This window comes from Lichenostomus cassidix, chromosome 2 (assembly GCF_008360975.1).
Source record: "Lichenostomus cassidix isolate B80296 chromosome 2, HeHo_3.0, whole genome shotgun sequence".
NCBI classification, from domain to species: Eukaryota; Metazoa; Chordata; class Aves; order Passeriformes; family Meliphagidae; genus Lichenostomus; species Lichenostomus cassidix.
Window position 1 is genome coordinate 31,997,235 of NC_139482.1, and position 14,723 is coordinate 32,011,957.

General features: G+C 39.8%; 1 protein-coding gene across 1 annotated transcript; it reads left to right on the forward strand.

Moving 5' to 3' along the window:
- The first annotated feature begins 5,873 nt into the window (after positions 1–5,873).
- FAM221A (family with sequence similarity 221 member A) lies at positions 5,874–14,190 on the forward strand. Its single transcript, XM_085050929.1, has 7 exons — positions 5,874–6,034; positions 7,605–7,778; positions 8,257–8,447; positions 10,500–10,706; positions 11,498–11,608; positions 12,264–12,352; positions 14,089–14,190. The coding sequence occupies exons 1-7, from the start codon at positions 5,979–5,981 to the stop codon at positions 14,149–14,151; spliced, it is 891 nt and encodes a 296-aa protein (XP_084907055.1). The 5' UTR covers positions 5,874–5,978; the 3' UTR covers positions 14,152–14,190.
- The last annotated feature ends 533 nt before the right edge of the window (positions 14,191–14,723 follow it).

Consider the following 14,723-nt stretch of genomic DNA (forward strand, 5'->3'; position numbering starts at 1 on the left):
AGATGACAACACTTTTCAGAGTGGCAAAACTAAACTTAAGGTAAAAGGGTAAGGTAAAACTGAAACTTCAGGTAAAAAATGATAAGGAAGGGATAAAGGGAGGGTCTCAGCTGACTTTCTTATTAACAACAGTAGCAAGAAAACATCTGCATGTTCTAGCCTGCAGCCTCCCCTATAGGACATGTGAGAGGTGTGGCAGCCCTGCAAAGGCAGGAGGTGTGTAAAGAACCCAAAGGCTTGTGAAGAAGAAGCAAGAGAAAGCCTACAACTTACCCCAGGTCCAAAATGCTTGATAATATCATAGCATTTGGTTGTGTTGCCAAGCATATTTTTTCTTTCTGAGGAATATTTAAGTAGAGTTTCTGCTGTGCTGCAGTTTCTATGATGCAGCTGTATATTTCCCATTTCAGATGACATCACAAAATCCCCCAAAGTGACTTCATTCAAGTTTTGTGTATATGGAATCTCTTTATGGCTGGTTGGTTCTTAGGCTGGATTTGGTTTGGGGTATTAGTTCCTTTTCTTTCTTCTCCTGCCCTTTGGAAGGCAAGAGAGCATATAACCTCTCTTATATAAAGAACTGCTGATTTGGGGGATGGGGGACTATTTTGGTTTTGTTCTTGAAATCTTTTGGTAAATTAGGAGACTCAAATTTTCCCAGCTGTAGTTTGCCTCATGAGTGTTTATCAGCTGATTTCACTAGGTAATTGGCAGTACTTCTGTGCCTCTGAGTGATTGCTTAATGTAGGTAGCAAAAAAATGTTCAAGATTCACTCCCAAACAAAAGTTCTAATGAAGAAAAATAAGAGTATGTATAAGAAAAAGAGATGAGTATATATTGATTGCTGTCTAAATAGACAGAAACTGCACAGGGCTCAATACAGCCCTCAAATTCCACAACTAAATACTTGGCAGGCAAAAATCATGGGGAAATTGTCTTATTCACTTGTTTGTTCTATACTTTTCTCATCTAAATAAATAATTTTGAATCTCTCCATTGTAACCTTAATGTAAGGAAGATATCCAAGCATTGTCTCACAATTGTGTGTGAAAAAGTGCTGAGTGGTTCCACCTTAAAGAACTTTTGGGATGAATGGATGGACAGACACTCCTCTGAAACACACTGAGGCAGCTCTTAACAAGCTGCCTGTGCGTTGTTAGGATCACAGAAGTTTGCTGATCTGTTTTAAATGAAATAATTTTAAAAATACAGAAACATGGCACGAGGGTATTCAGGTTCTTATGTTTAGTGTGGTGAAACATCAGTATCCTTGGCACCCAGTATTGCTCATCACCAATTGCACACTTGTCTGTTTTTCCAACTACCTGCTAAATCCTTGTTTTTCAATAAGATGATCATTTAAAGCAGCTGACTAGATAGATCTGAATTCTAATTAAAGATATTTGCTAATGCAGAGGTTTCCAAACTGCATCTTGTTTATGATGTGTGCAAGTTGCTTCAGCAACCAAGCACGTCCTGTGCAGGCACATTGCTGCTGTCACAGCCTTTGCTTGTGGAAATGCAGAAGCAGAGTAAATTTGGGAACTTCTATTAAGAAGTCTATTTAGAAAAAGGATTGCATAAAATTTAACGTCGCAGTTTATTATATTTTCTTGAAAATGTTTTAGTTCCTTAAAATACTCTGACTAATTAAATGAGCCGAATGTCTAAAACATCCTTACGTAAAATTGGTGTGGTATTTTAAAAGGTGATATAGAGTGTCAATTGATATATTCAACAATTAATCCAAATATGACCCTCCTTACCTAACGATTGTGCTCTTTCATTGTTTTGTACTGTACAAAACAAAGAGTCCTATCTTTGGGGTTCAATTTCATGTATCTGATAGTATGCCACCTTCAAAGGCAAGAATTAAGTGGGAGACTTACCTTTACAGCAGCCAAAAAAAGTGAATTAGACTTTTGCTATGTTTTTCACATGGAAAAGACTGGCACTGAATGGGTGTTTCACTATTCTCAGTTTGTTAGGAATGATGCACATAGGCATTTGAAAATACCCTTTATGTTACTGAAATTAAGCTCAAGTTAAAAAAAAAAATTTGCATTACATACATTCATGGAATCACATCTCTTAAGCACCAGTGGTATCATATGCTGCTGAATTATATCTAAGGGATCTTAATTACTACAGATTTCCCAACTGTGTTTGTCAGTACCTCCAGCAAAAACCTTCAGTTATTAATTGATCCTTGATTGCACATGAACTTCCATATTCCCTGTGGCATTCATCAGCTTACTCTGTCAGTTGGTGTCTAATCATATTCTGTTTTTCTGATAGAAAAACTGAAGAGAAACATGTTGACATTTTTAAATACTGTAAATTAGGTTTAATAATACACAAAATAATTTTTATTGTGTAAGGTTTATAAAAGTGAGTACTGCTTGCATTTGCTTTTAGGTATATATATATAAGTATATATATATACTTTCAAGTATACCTTTGCTTTCAAGGTATTGATAACACATGGAGGGAGGAAACAATTTGACTGAAACTGTTTCTGTTATTCTTTATGCTACTTAAATTCTTTTCAGAAGAACAAATTAATAGTCATTGACCAGATCTGTAGAAATGGAATGACTGACTACTACTTCAAACTCATGACTTGACATATAAAGTATTAAAACAGTTTTTTTCTGAATTAATTATTTTTGTATTAGTGAAATGGCTATCTTCAATTTATAGATGTTTCACTGAGAATAATTTTAAGCACTAGTCAAACATGTAAGGGTTTAAAAAAATTTAAAGGGTCACACATTTTATTGTTAACAGAGGGTGTTGAGAGAGACTGTCAACACCCTATGAAGCATTAAGCTGTTGCCTTTGATGTGTAGGCAGCACCTTAGGTCTCACAGAGCTGTACTGTAAGTATGTGTCCATATGTTCAACCCACTTTGATGTGTTCAGAGATCTTGGGCCAGCAGTATCCGTATGCTACATCACAACTATAGGAGGTAAAACATGCCATCTGGATTCCTGTTCATTCTACTTACCTTGTGTCATGGCATCTACATGGCAGCAGAAAGCCTTTTTTTGTCTTCCCTGCTATTCAAAATTTTTCGGTAGTTCACAAAAAAAAAATCTGTTTTGAGCAGTCTTTAATGAATTTTATTTTGGATGTATTGTAGCAATCTCTTAGAAGGGATGAGAGACAGGAATGGGTTTTCTAAATTCAAAATGTATTCCAATACTCATGCTATGACAGTGAAAAGAGAGATACCTTTACTAGCTAAGAACTCAATTTTTTAGTTACAAAGTCTTTCACCTTTTATATGTGTTCCCAAATAAGTCTACTGATCCATACTTGGATCCAAACAGATTTTGGGGCAGGTCTTATTAGCACTGGGTGCTAGTAAACGGAACACTCTGTATTGCAAAATACTTGCTGTGATCAAATCCAGGGAAAATCCTCAAGTTTTTTGATGGGAGTAGTTCATAGGACAGATGCCTCACAAAAAAATGACTTGATTTCTTACTCTCAGTAACTTCTCACTGACTGTTCATGCATAAACACTGACACAGAAGTGCCACATAGACTAACATTTGTAGCCTTCACTGAAAGCTGCCTTATTAAGAAACCTGGCTCTTCTCTCTAAATGAAAACTGTATTTCAGAGGACTGTTTTTAACAAAGATCTTGCACAGATGAGGCACATCAACTCATGACACAGGAGCTCTGCTCATTCTGTGTGAACCAGGCTTGCCAGAGCTCTTCCCCCCACAACTCCCCCTTTATTGGCAGTGCTGGGATCTCTGGCACCAGCGAAATGTGCATACAGATGAGGTATCTCAGAGATCTTCAGTTTTGTACAGTGGTGTGTTCCTCAGTATGTTCAAACTCCCTGCCTGCAGAACTTCTGTCCTGATTTCAAGGTCCCCTTTCCCCCATCTGCTTCTTTTGCAAAGTTTTAGTCACAGCAGGAATTTTCTGACAATGTTGATATTTTTTGTGTGATTTTATTTTCTTCCACTAGCTTACTTGAAGATGTATTGACTGCAGTGGGGACTTGCTTGCATATCTTTCTTGCCTTTCAGGGTGACCTGTTCATGTTCAGACCTCAGTGTGACAGAACGTGTGTGTTGTGTTGCAGTGCTGCCTGCTCTGCTGAAATTTCTTATACATGTGGCATAGCCACAGGACAAATGTCCAGACCATATGCCCTATCACCTTATTTGGATACTGGTGGGAACCTGAGAGTGTCCCTGTTGTTTACCATCTCTCCGGGGGATGTTTTGGCAAAACATTGCCATGGTCCTTGTGTCAGTCCTCTTCACCTTCTGCTGCACTGCTGGTGGCTTGCCCAGTTCAAAACAACGTGGAGATTTTCCTGAATTGCTGTACCTTTTTTTTTGCCAGGGAAGTATCATTGTGTGGCATGGAAAATGCTCTTCCTCTTGGATCTCATTTGACAGTCTGAAGGCTCATAGCTTATGCTAGGAGGCAGAGCACAATTTAAATACCAATTTCCTAAAGCTCAGATAGGGAAAATGTACTACATTTTTCCTTCATGTATTTGGTCACTTTGTGGCCATTCTGTTTGTCTCGAGGGGAAGCAGTCAATTTACACAGATAGTGCAGTATTAGAAACAGCAGCCTGTGGTGGATTCACTAAAAACACATTGGAGGAGTTGTTCCAATATGGTGACATTGATTGTGGCACATGGAGAGGAATTGGGAATTGCAGGTTGCCAGTCTAAGAACCGTATTTGGTTATGAGTACCTCCCAAAGTTGCCCTCCTGTAGTCTTGAATTATGAACAAAACAAGCATTTTATAATGGACCATACATTCTGTTTTGTAAAGAAAGAGGAATCAGTGACCAACCAAAAATACCCCTCACCTACCCACCAGAAACGTGGTAGTCTAAATAGTAGCAGCAGCAGAGGGCAATGTGGGTGCAAGGCAGGCACCGGGAGGGCTTGGTGATGTGATGTGCTGTGTGGCTGGTGGCGCCCGTGACTGTGGGAGTCTTTCTGGGGCACCTTATTTGTCTCTGTGTGTGTGTCTGTGCCCTGGCACTGCTGCTCAGGGAGAGTGTCCATCCCAAGGGGCAAAGGGGGCACTGCCTTCCCGGGGAGTGTGAGCACACCATGTGTGTCCTGTCCTTGATATCAAGCCCCTCAAGATCTGAATAAAACTTCGCAATTTTTTTTAGCTGTTAATCAGTAGCCATAGCTGGACAGTTATGACTGAGCATTGTGAATGTTGTATGCTTGCCTAATTTTTTATTTTAAGGAAAAGAGAAGACAATCCCAAAATGAATGGTCTGTCTGGATGAGAACCACCATGAGTGAAGCCAGCAGAACTGAGCAGTAACTGGGGGAATGGTAATTCTGGCTGTGGGCGACCGCTACCACCTACTCAAAACAGACCCAAATGGGCAGAACTGTGCCTGTGTACCAATTGGCATGAGAAGTGAGACATGAGAAGTGAGACATGACTAGCAAACAGGGCCTTGAATACTAGTAGAAAAATTATGCAATTTGTAGCCAATGAATTCGTTAAAATGTATAAATTAAGTTTTGATGACCTAGCCTTATGTGGGCTACCACCTAGCTCGCTGCGTTGCGCAAACCAGAACAAAACAAAGAGGTGCCTCGCCGCGGTGTGTGACTGGCCGGGTAACGAGCGCCCGGGACAGCGCGGTGGCGCGGGGCTGGCCGTGCCCGCGGCCGCCGCACACCTCCCGCACCCGCACGTTTCTCAGCCGCCGCTGCGGAGCGTGCTGCGGGCGAGCCGAGCCGCCCGCCTTCCCCCTGCTGTCCCCCTGCTGTCCCCCTGCTGTCCCCCGCCTGTCCCCCGCCTTTCCCCCGCCTGTCTCCCGGTGCCTCCCGCCTTCCCCCTGCTGTCCCCCGCCTGTCCCCGGTGCCTCCCGCCTGCCGCTCTCCGTGCGCGGGCGTGGCCCGGCGCTCCCGGGGCGCTGCCCGCTGCCCGCGCCCTGCCCCGGAGGGCCGGCGGGCATGGAGCGGCTGCAGGTGGACGCGCAGGCCCTGGAGGAGTACGCGGAGTACCGGCGGTGAGGGGCCGGGCGGTGCGGGGGGTGGCCGGGGCGGGGCCGGGCGCTCGCAGCCGGCCCGCGGGTGCCGTGTCGCATCCCCTGCAGCCGGCCCGCGGCCAGGGGCTCCTCCGGGAGGGATGCTCGCCGCCGGCCCTCCTGCACTGAGTGCTCCGGGGGCTGCGGCGGCTTCGCTGAGTCACACGTTCGCTGTCGCGGGCGGAGGTGCCGCGGCTGCTGCGCCCTGCTGAGGACGCGCTGCGAGCCTTGGCTGCCAGCAGCGGAGCCACGCAGCGTCCCTCGCATCCCGGCCCGCCCGGCAGCGTGTCTCTGCCATGTGCCTCCAGAGGCCATCTGCTCTGGCAGTGACATCCCTGCCCATCGCAGCGGCGCTGGAATTAGGTGGTCTTTAAGGTCCCTTCCAATCCAAACCATTATTTGATTATCTGCCAGCCGTGCTGCTCTTTCAGAACGCAAGGACTTCCGTGCATCACGAGTTCCCAGTTTTGCATTGTGTAAATCCCTTATACTGCTGTGTGTCTTTGCTAATCTTGTCAGCGGTCCTCTCGAAAGGCTGAACAAAAATAAGCACAGTCGCTGTGCTGAGATCTTAATTTAGTTTAGGAAAACCTTGAGTAAAACACCAGAGGAAGGCGCAGTGGTGTTTCTTACATAAGATGTGCAGTGATTCAGTGGGTGTTGGCTGGGTTGACATGTAAATGATAGCGTTGTGTTGGCACATTATTCTGGCGGTGCACAGTGCTGGCAATACACAGATCTACAGAATATTTGACAAAGAAGCGCTCATTCAGTATGTTTTAGCACATCCAATAAATAATACCTGAATTATTTATAGACATTAATAAAATCACTTTCAGCACAGGTAAGTGCTGCAGTTAAGTCTCAATTATATTTCACAGATTTTATTTATTGTCATCAGTTGTTTACATAAATGCAGAATTTGGATGCTGCTCCAGAGTTCCAGCTATTCAGGGATCTTGAATTTGAACACAGTGATAGCTTAAACAAATGGGCCTGTCTGAATTGTGGCGTACCAACTTCAGCTACAGAAACTAGGAAACTTGCAAATCAGAAGACAACTTGGATGTGTTGTTTGTAACTCTGGTGGTGCTGTGGTTACCTCCTTGCAGTTAAATATGCAGACCAGACTAAGATTAATGTCCTGATATAAATTTGCAGTACAGTTGGGTGTAGATGGGTGAAATGACTTGCCAGAGGTCAGTCAAGAAGTCTGAGGCAGAGCTGGCTGGTTACATGACCCTTGATGATCATTGTTTTTTTTTCCCCAAAGAATCCTTGGCTGTTTGCTTTATTAATTTTTTCCTTCTGTCTTAGAACTGGTGTTCAGTCCACCAGAGCAAATTTTTTAAAAGAGCATTATTAAAAAAAAAAGTTCTCTAAAAATCAGCTATAATTCTGTTAAATTACTAGAACAGTAATATGAAATCCAAGATTTGATTTGCATTTACAGAAAAAGTGCTGTTACATATTATTTGGGAAAAAAATATCTGGAGAAACCTATTTTTGTTGTCTTAATTTTCTTATGCTTTTTTTGGTGACATATCTACAGAATTGTGGGTGATGATGATGGAGGAAAGCTCTTTACTCCTGAGGAATATGAGGAGTACAAAAGAAAAGTATTGCCAGCTCGGCTACAGAACAGGCTGTATGTGAGCTGGAGATCACCAACTGGCATGGACTGTAAGCTTGTGGGACCAGAGACACTGTGCTTTTGCACTCACCGGTGGGTAGCGTTTCTTCTTTTACAATTTTGTATTTTAAAACCCAGGAAAATGTGAAATATTCCCAGGCTCATTACAGTGCCACTTAGACAAGTTTATTTAAGGTCTAAGGGTTGAGAAAATTAGTTTTTAAATAATAAGAACTGTTTGTAAATGTAAATCTCAATGTATTGAGATCAAAATGATTTTTTAGTCTCAATAAATTCAGCTGTAAGGCGTGAGTTAATATAGTTCAGATTGAGATCAGATTGATTCTGGTAGGGCTCTCAAAATGAAACATAAGGAGATGTGGTATTTATGTAATGAATGTATGTAAAAGCACCTGATATAATGCATTTCATTGAAAATTAACAATTAACAAGAAATAATATTATTAAAGCTACTTCAAAACCTAACTTGTGAAGTAAATTATAAGCCTTTCAATTAGTTTTCTGATAAATACTAAAAAAATTATAGAAGTTATTCTTTTTCCCTTTTCAGGTATAAACAACACAAAACAGACTATGAGGTGCTTCCCGAGGAGCGCCCTATCGGTGTGCCTTGCAGAGTGAAGCGCTGTCCGTGCCAGTCCTACCAGTTTGTCCCCCTGAATGGCACCCAGCCCATCCGCTGCCGCTGCAAGCACTTCCCTGATCAGCACAGCGCAGCGCCTGGCTTTCCCTGCAACTCCTGTGAGTTCCTGCTGCGCTTGCAGCATTCTTTGCCAGGCAACTCCGCAGGAGCAGCGCGTTAGGGTTCTGTGTCCTGCCCAGGGTGTTGGGTGTGTGCTGCGCTTGGCACTGAGGTGTATTGTCATCCTAGAGGAAGGATGAGTAGTGGGAAGACATCACCCTTTGCTCAGGGGGGTTTAGAACAACATCCTTAGTTTCTCCAGGTCCTGTGAAGGAGTTTAAATCTCTGAATGGTTCTGATGGGTGCTTGTGGAGACAGATGCCTGAAGTTAGAAAGTATGAAAGCACCCTGTTTGCAGTTTGTCACTTCTAGCTGCAAGCATGTGCCTTTTCTACCTGAACTTGGTAGTTTGAGAGAGAGAAGTGTTGATCTCCATTCCTCTATTGCCTAGTTGATCATAATGTTAATTTTTTAAAAAATCTTTTCTCAACTCAGCAGGAAGTAGCACTCTGTTCCCAAATAATACTATTGTTAGCACTCTAACAAAGCAGGTCCTGAACATACAGACTGTGGGTCCAGAAATGCAAATGGAAATGGAATTTCAGCAAGATCTTAGAGAAGGGATTAAGAGGAAGCTTTTTGCTACAGTTGTTTGAGGTTAATGTAATAAAACAGCAGAAATTATTAACCACAGAAAATAAATAATGCATCAAGATGTTTTAGTTTGAAACCTCAAATTACATAAGATGAAGGGTTTTTTTGCTAGAGTTCTGTAGTGTTATTAAATTTCTTTGATGGAATGCCTCTATTTTGCACAGAAAAAAGTGTAAACAGCTTTTGGTGGTTGACAATCATATCCCACAGAATAAACCATAAAATATCTATATGACAGCCTTTCAAGAATTTGCACTAAGTAATGGGAAAATCTTAAATGTGCAGCTGGGTAATTCAGACTTAACCCACAGAACACCGTGTTTTCAATATTAATTTATATTATGCCTTTCTTTTAGTGTTCCTCAAAAATGCCAGACCCTTCCAAAGGCTTCACAGACTTTACAGAGAAGTGCCAAGAATTGCTTTTATTTTGGACTTATGTTGTTTTAATGTAATGGCATTATTCTTGTACAGTGTTGATAAATCTGACATGATAGATAAGTTATAATTGAAAATCTTACTGCTTGTTGTGCTATATATATTGCATATACTGTATTCTGTGTCCAAATACAAATTCTGTTTCTAAGGCGTACTCAAAATGAAATGAAAAAGCCTTTAATATCTTCAAGAATGTGACCAACATGTTACACAAGACTTAAAAGAAATCTTTTAAGGCACTCCACAAAATGAACTGTTAGCTGGAAGCAGCGTAATTTGTATAATGAAACATTTGCAACACCACTTCCTCATTTTCTTGGTCACATCTTGTTCCAGAGGGGCTTTGATGACAGTTTTAGATGTAGCTAGGGTAGACAGGTCACTTTACTCTGTTTCTGAATGTCACATGACATTTGTAGAACTATTTCAGTTACATCCTGTGGCTGTGTAAGGTTAAAAAAACTGTGAAAGTCAGTCTAATGATGCTCTTGTGTAGAACCGATTTTGCTCTTCCACAGTCTCTATGTGCTACTGAGAAAATTGTGCTAATTTTAAAAGAAATTTAAATTGTGATTAGTGTAACAAAGTGTGGTATGAAGATTCTTAGCCATGCAACGTTGGCACTTGCTATACATCTTTGGAAGGAATGCTGCCAAAATGCTGTCAGGTCGTCATCTTTACCCAGTGTCAAAACTTCTTTTCCTTTTATTTGTTGTAAGTGGATGTTGCTAGTGACAATGGACACAAGCTGCAACATAGGAAACACAGTTAGGTATCAGAAATTTCTGATCCCACATTGGTCCAGGCTGCTCAGAAAGTTGGAGGTACTTGAAACTTGTCTCAGTAAGATCCAGTAAGGTACATTCTCAGAGGTACTTGAAACTTGGCTCAGTAAGATCCTGCAACTGGGTGGCCCTCATGATCTAATCCCAAGAGTTGTCATTTCTCTTTTATATAACTTTTCATGCACCTGGATGCTTAATTTCCATCCCCATCTCACACATTTATTTGTTTCTTAGGTTCCAAGTGTTCAGGCTTCCATAGCTCTTTCACCTGTGCATGTGGTCAGCCAGCATATGCTCACGAAACAGTTGTGGAAACGAAAGAGGAGCGCCTAGCCCAAGGCAAGCCCGTGGGGCAGGATGTTCCTTATGCTGCTATGGGAGGACTGACTGGTTTCAGTTCTCTAGCAGAAGGCTACATGAGGCTCGATGACAGTGGAATAGGTATGTGCCTGAGATGAAATGTTGATTCTCCACCTACGTTTTGAAAAGTGCTAAATCAAAACATTTTTAAAGTCTGAAGGCAAATTAGATCAGTAGGAGTAGGACTGCAGAAAGACTGTTCCTTTCCTCAGGTGTTAAGAGATCACATAGTCCAACTTCCTCTAGTGAATTGATAAAAAAACTCTTTACCAACAATTCTGGTGTTCAACCCAGTTGCTTCTGGTTGAGATACAGCATTTCCTTTAGAGAGAACCTGTAACTTCTAATACTTTCCGTAACCTGATACTTCCAAGTTCTATAAGTCCTTTAGTCTAATACTGCCCAGGTATTTCTTGGTTATATATTTACAACATTTTTCTTTCCAAACTCAAAGGTTAATTGCTATTCATCATAAAAAAAAAGAGGTAATTAGTAGAACTTTTCCACAGATATGTTAGTTGGTTTTGATGCTTTTTCTGCTCTGTGATTTTGTGTCATTTAAAAATGGTCATGTTTTATCCTGAAATACTGTTCTAGCTATTATTGCTACATATTCATACTTTTTAAAATTCTGATCTGGATTCCTGGATTTGTCTGAAGTTTAAAAACTATAGCATTACTTTAGTAATTAAAGAAAGAAAGCTTTTCATTCCTTTTGAAGCCATCCTTGTAATGTTTTTGTTAACTCAAGTTTGTAGGGTCTGCACTGAGGGTTGTAGATATGAATCTGTAACCTTGTTTTGACCCTGTCGTATATTAGGAACATATCTCCTGAAGTTAATTATTGTTTTCATTCAACTTTTTTCTATCAGGTGCTCCTTCTGCTGAACTTTTAGAAGCCCCCATTACTAGCATGGATCACCCATTTCTAAAAGCATTTCAGGAGCCTTCTAGTTCTGCTCAAACCATCCCACAAATAGCAGGTGATGTATAAGTAGGATAATACTGTTATGCAAAAGGAATTTAATAAAAAGTTAATTGATTTTATGAATGAATTGAAGGATGCTTAAGGCATTAAAATTAGTATTGAAGCCTCATTATGTGAAAAGTTAGTATAGCATTCATGTACTTCAAATGCTTAGAATAACTTCATGCTTGCTACTTTTGCCTGTGGTGTGTTTTTTACCTTCAATATTTTTTTTCTTAGTTTTTGTTATCTTTCCCATTAATGGTGTAATGTATTCATTGGACCAGTTTTGAAAATTCTTGATTCCTCTTAGAATCTCATCAAATCTGAATGGGTTACATATTTAGCACAATCCTGTGAAACTGCCTTCTACCAGAAAGGTTTTCCTTCATGAGATTATGGATTACTTATGCTTATTTTATGCCTCTTATTTAGTACAACAATATAGCAATCACTATAACTGTCTAACTCCTTTAAGACAATTTGTAATAGGTGCAAGCCTAGACTAAAAAGGTTTCTCTTTAGTCCAAGCTGCTGGGTTTTGTACTTGCCTATAAAGGTGAGTTCCCATTTTAAATGTGTTTTGCCAAATGTAAAACATCACTAATGAAATAGAAAGTATCATTAATGAAGAAAGGGGTTTTGTTTTTTGTTTATGTGCTGTTTTTCAGGTAGTTCAAGTGCCACCGGGCAAGTTTCCCATGGAAGACAATCTGAAGCTGATGACATGGCTTACTTTGAAAAACGTTATCAAGAACGGGCAAGTTACTACATTTATTGCTTAATTTAAATACACTTTCACAAGAGGATGTCTAAAACCGATAAATGTATTATTTAAGTGGCATATAGAGGCATTATATAATTCCTTCTCAATTCTTGAGAAAGCTAGCTTCTTAACATTAATTTTTCAATATGGTTATGAGCCATTACAGGATTTCAGAGGTCAGTCATGTGTGCAATGGCATTTACCTTAACTAGGCAGATTTTGATTGAGGTAACTCTGTTACAGAAAACCAAAACATTTTACTATGTGGCAAAAAGGAACAATAGCACAAACTCACAAAAACTCACCTGTGACATTTAGGACTGTGTGTATGCTACCTCACTTATAAAACTTTATCATGTTCTTTTTTTTAAATGGATGTCTGTGCAAGTTGGTCTAAATCTGGTCTGTCTTTGTTAGATGATCTGTATCACTCAGTTAGAGGTGCCTCCTCCACCCTAGTGACTATCTTTAATTTAAATGCCCTGTGGTGTAGGTTATTCATATGTTTAAATACCTATTCTTCCCCCACATTAGCCACTTAGCTTCATCATCTCAGCTGAAGTATGTCTCAACTCTTAAAGAATTATTTTTTGAGGTGATGTGGCATAATTAAGTTTTAAAATCTAAACTGTTTTTCTGCTTAGCTTGCTGCTTGCAACAAGGTGTTTGTTAAGGAGAAAGCTGTTCTAGATTTGTGAAATTTTAAATAATTTTCTTTGTTTTGTAAATCATCACAAAATACATACAGATGTTACATATATTACATCGGTTCATAGAAAATATCAAATTCAAATTTCTCTGTCTTTTTCTCCCCAAAATTTTATTTTCTTTTAGAAAGGTAGTAGGAATTTTAGATAGAAACCTCAAGCCTCCAAACAGGGAAAAGTGTTTTAAAATGCATTTCTGTGTAGACCAGCAACAGGATTGCTTTACAGTGAGTTCCTTTGTGGACATCCAAATGAGGAATGAGGACTTGTTTCCTTTCGATATTATTTTATGGTGGGAAGAAGCATGTTAATTTTTCTTTTTCATGCATTTTTGATAGCAGCGTATGTGTTAGATGAGATGCAAAACTCTCTGCATACTTTTTATGTAATTGCTCTAAATATAATTTCACTCACTAGTGTAGCAATACTCGAGAAAAACTGGAGCTTCTAAAACCAGCAGATCTATTTGTTTGGATTTATAGTTTTGCTACAAAGTGGCAGAGTGAAATGTGTATCTGTTGGTAAATTTTACCACTCTCTAAGAGCCTGCTGTGTAGAAATAAATGTTACAAGAGGAAGTCATGACCTTGTGGGTCAGTGAGGGGACACTGAGATGACGGTTCAGCACCATTCCTGTGGTTTTGTGTGTACTGGTTCGTCTAACTGTGTCTCTTAGACATCTGTAATAAAAATGCTCTACCTTTCTTTGACATGAAGATAAACCCATGAACATTTGTGAGGCACACTGGCCTTGAGGGATACTTAAATACCTGGATTGCCATTATCAGAGATAAGGCAGCCCTGGTTTGAATAGGGGAGGAGCTGCAGCACCATGGAAGTGCTCCTTTGTCCTGCGGTGCAAATGTAAGCAGTGCTAGGTTGGGATAATGATGCTCTGTGCCTCTCTCCACTGTATGTGCCATTCTGGTAAATTTGTGACAGGATGTAGAAATTTAATGTTGCATTGTTAACTGACTTGCAAATCGGTGTTTGAACCACTGCTGGTGTCTTTTTTTGTTTCAGCTTAAAATGGAGAAAGCTGCTAAACGGAAGGAGAGGAATCCAGTGCCATCAAAGAAGCCATGAGATTAATAAATAAATATTTATTATTTGGCACGTTGTTCATTTTTGCATTGAGTACTTTTCTCTGTGCCTTCCTGCAGACTTGTATTTATTAATTTATTCTGTTGTTTTGTTCTTTTGCTGAAATTAATTTTTAATTATATTGTTGGAATATAATTGGTTCTTTAATCTATATGTTTCTAATGTCCAGAACTGCTACATAGGTATTTCTTCAAGAATATTTAGAGACTTGCAGAACTGTTATTTAAGGTCTGAAAGAATAACCTTGTGTTTAAATATTAGGTTCTAGGAAGGCAAAGAAAATATATGTCTTATTCTTAGACTTTTATGATATATTTTTTTTATTTGTAGAGTCCTTTGAACTCGTCTTGTTTATGGATTTTTACATGGTGAGATTTGTTTTGTTAATATTGTCATTTTGATATTTTTTAAAAATATTTTTTCCCTTTCTGTTGGTTTCATTGTCTTGACATAAAATTCAAACATAGCCTTCTTCTCTCACACTTCTGTAGGCTGTGTTCTTGCCATTATATAAATATTTTTATAAGATGTGATGTTCTATACACTTATAAACC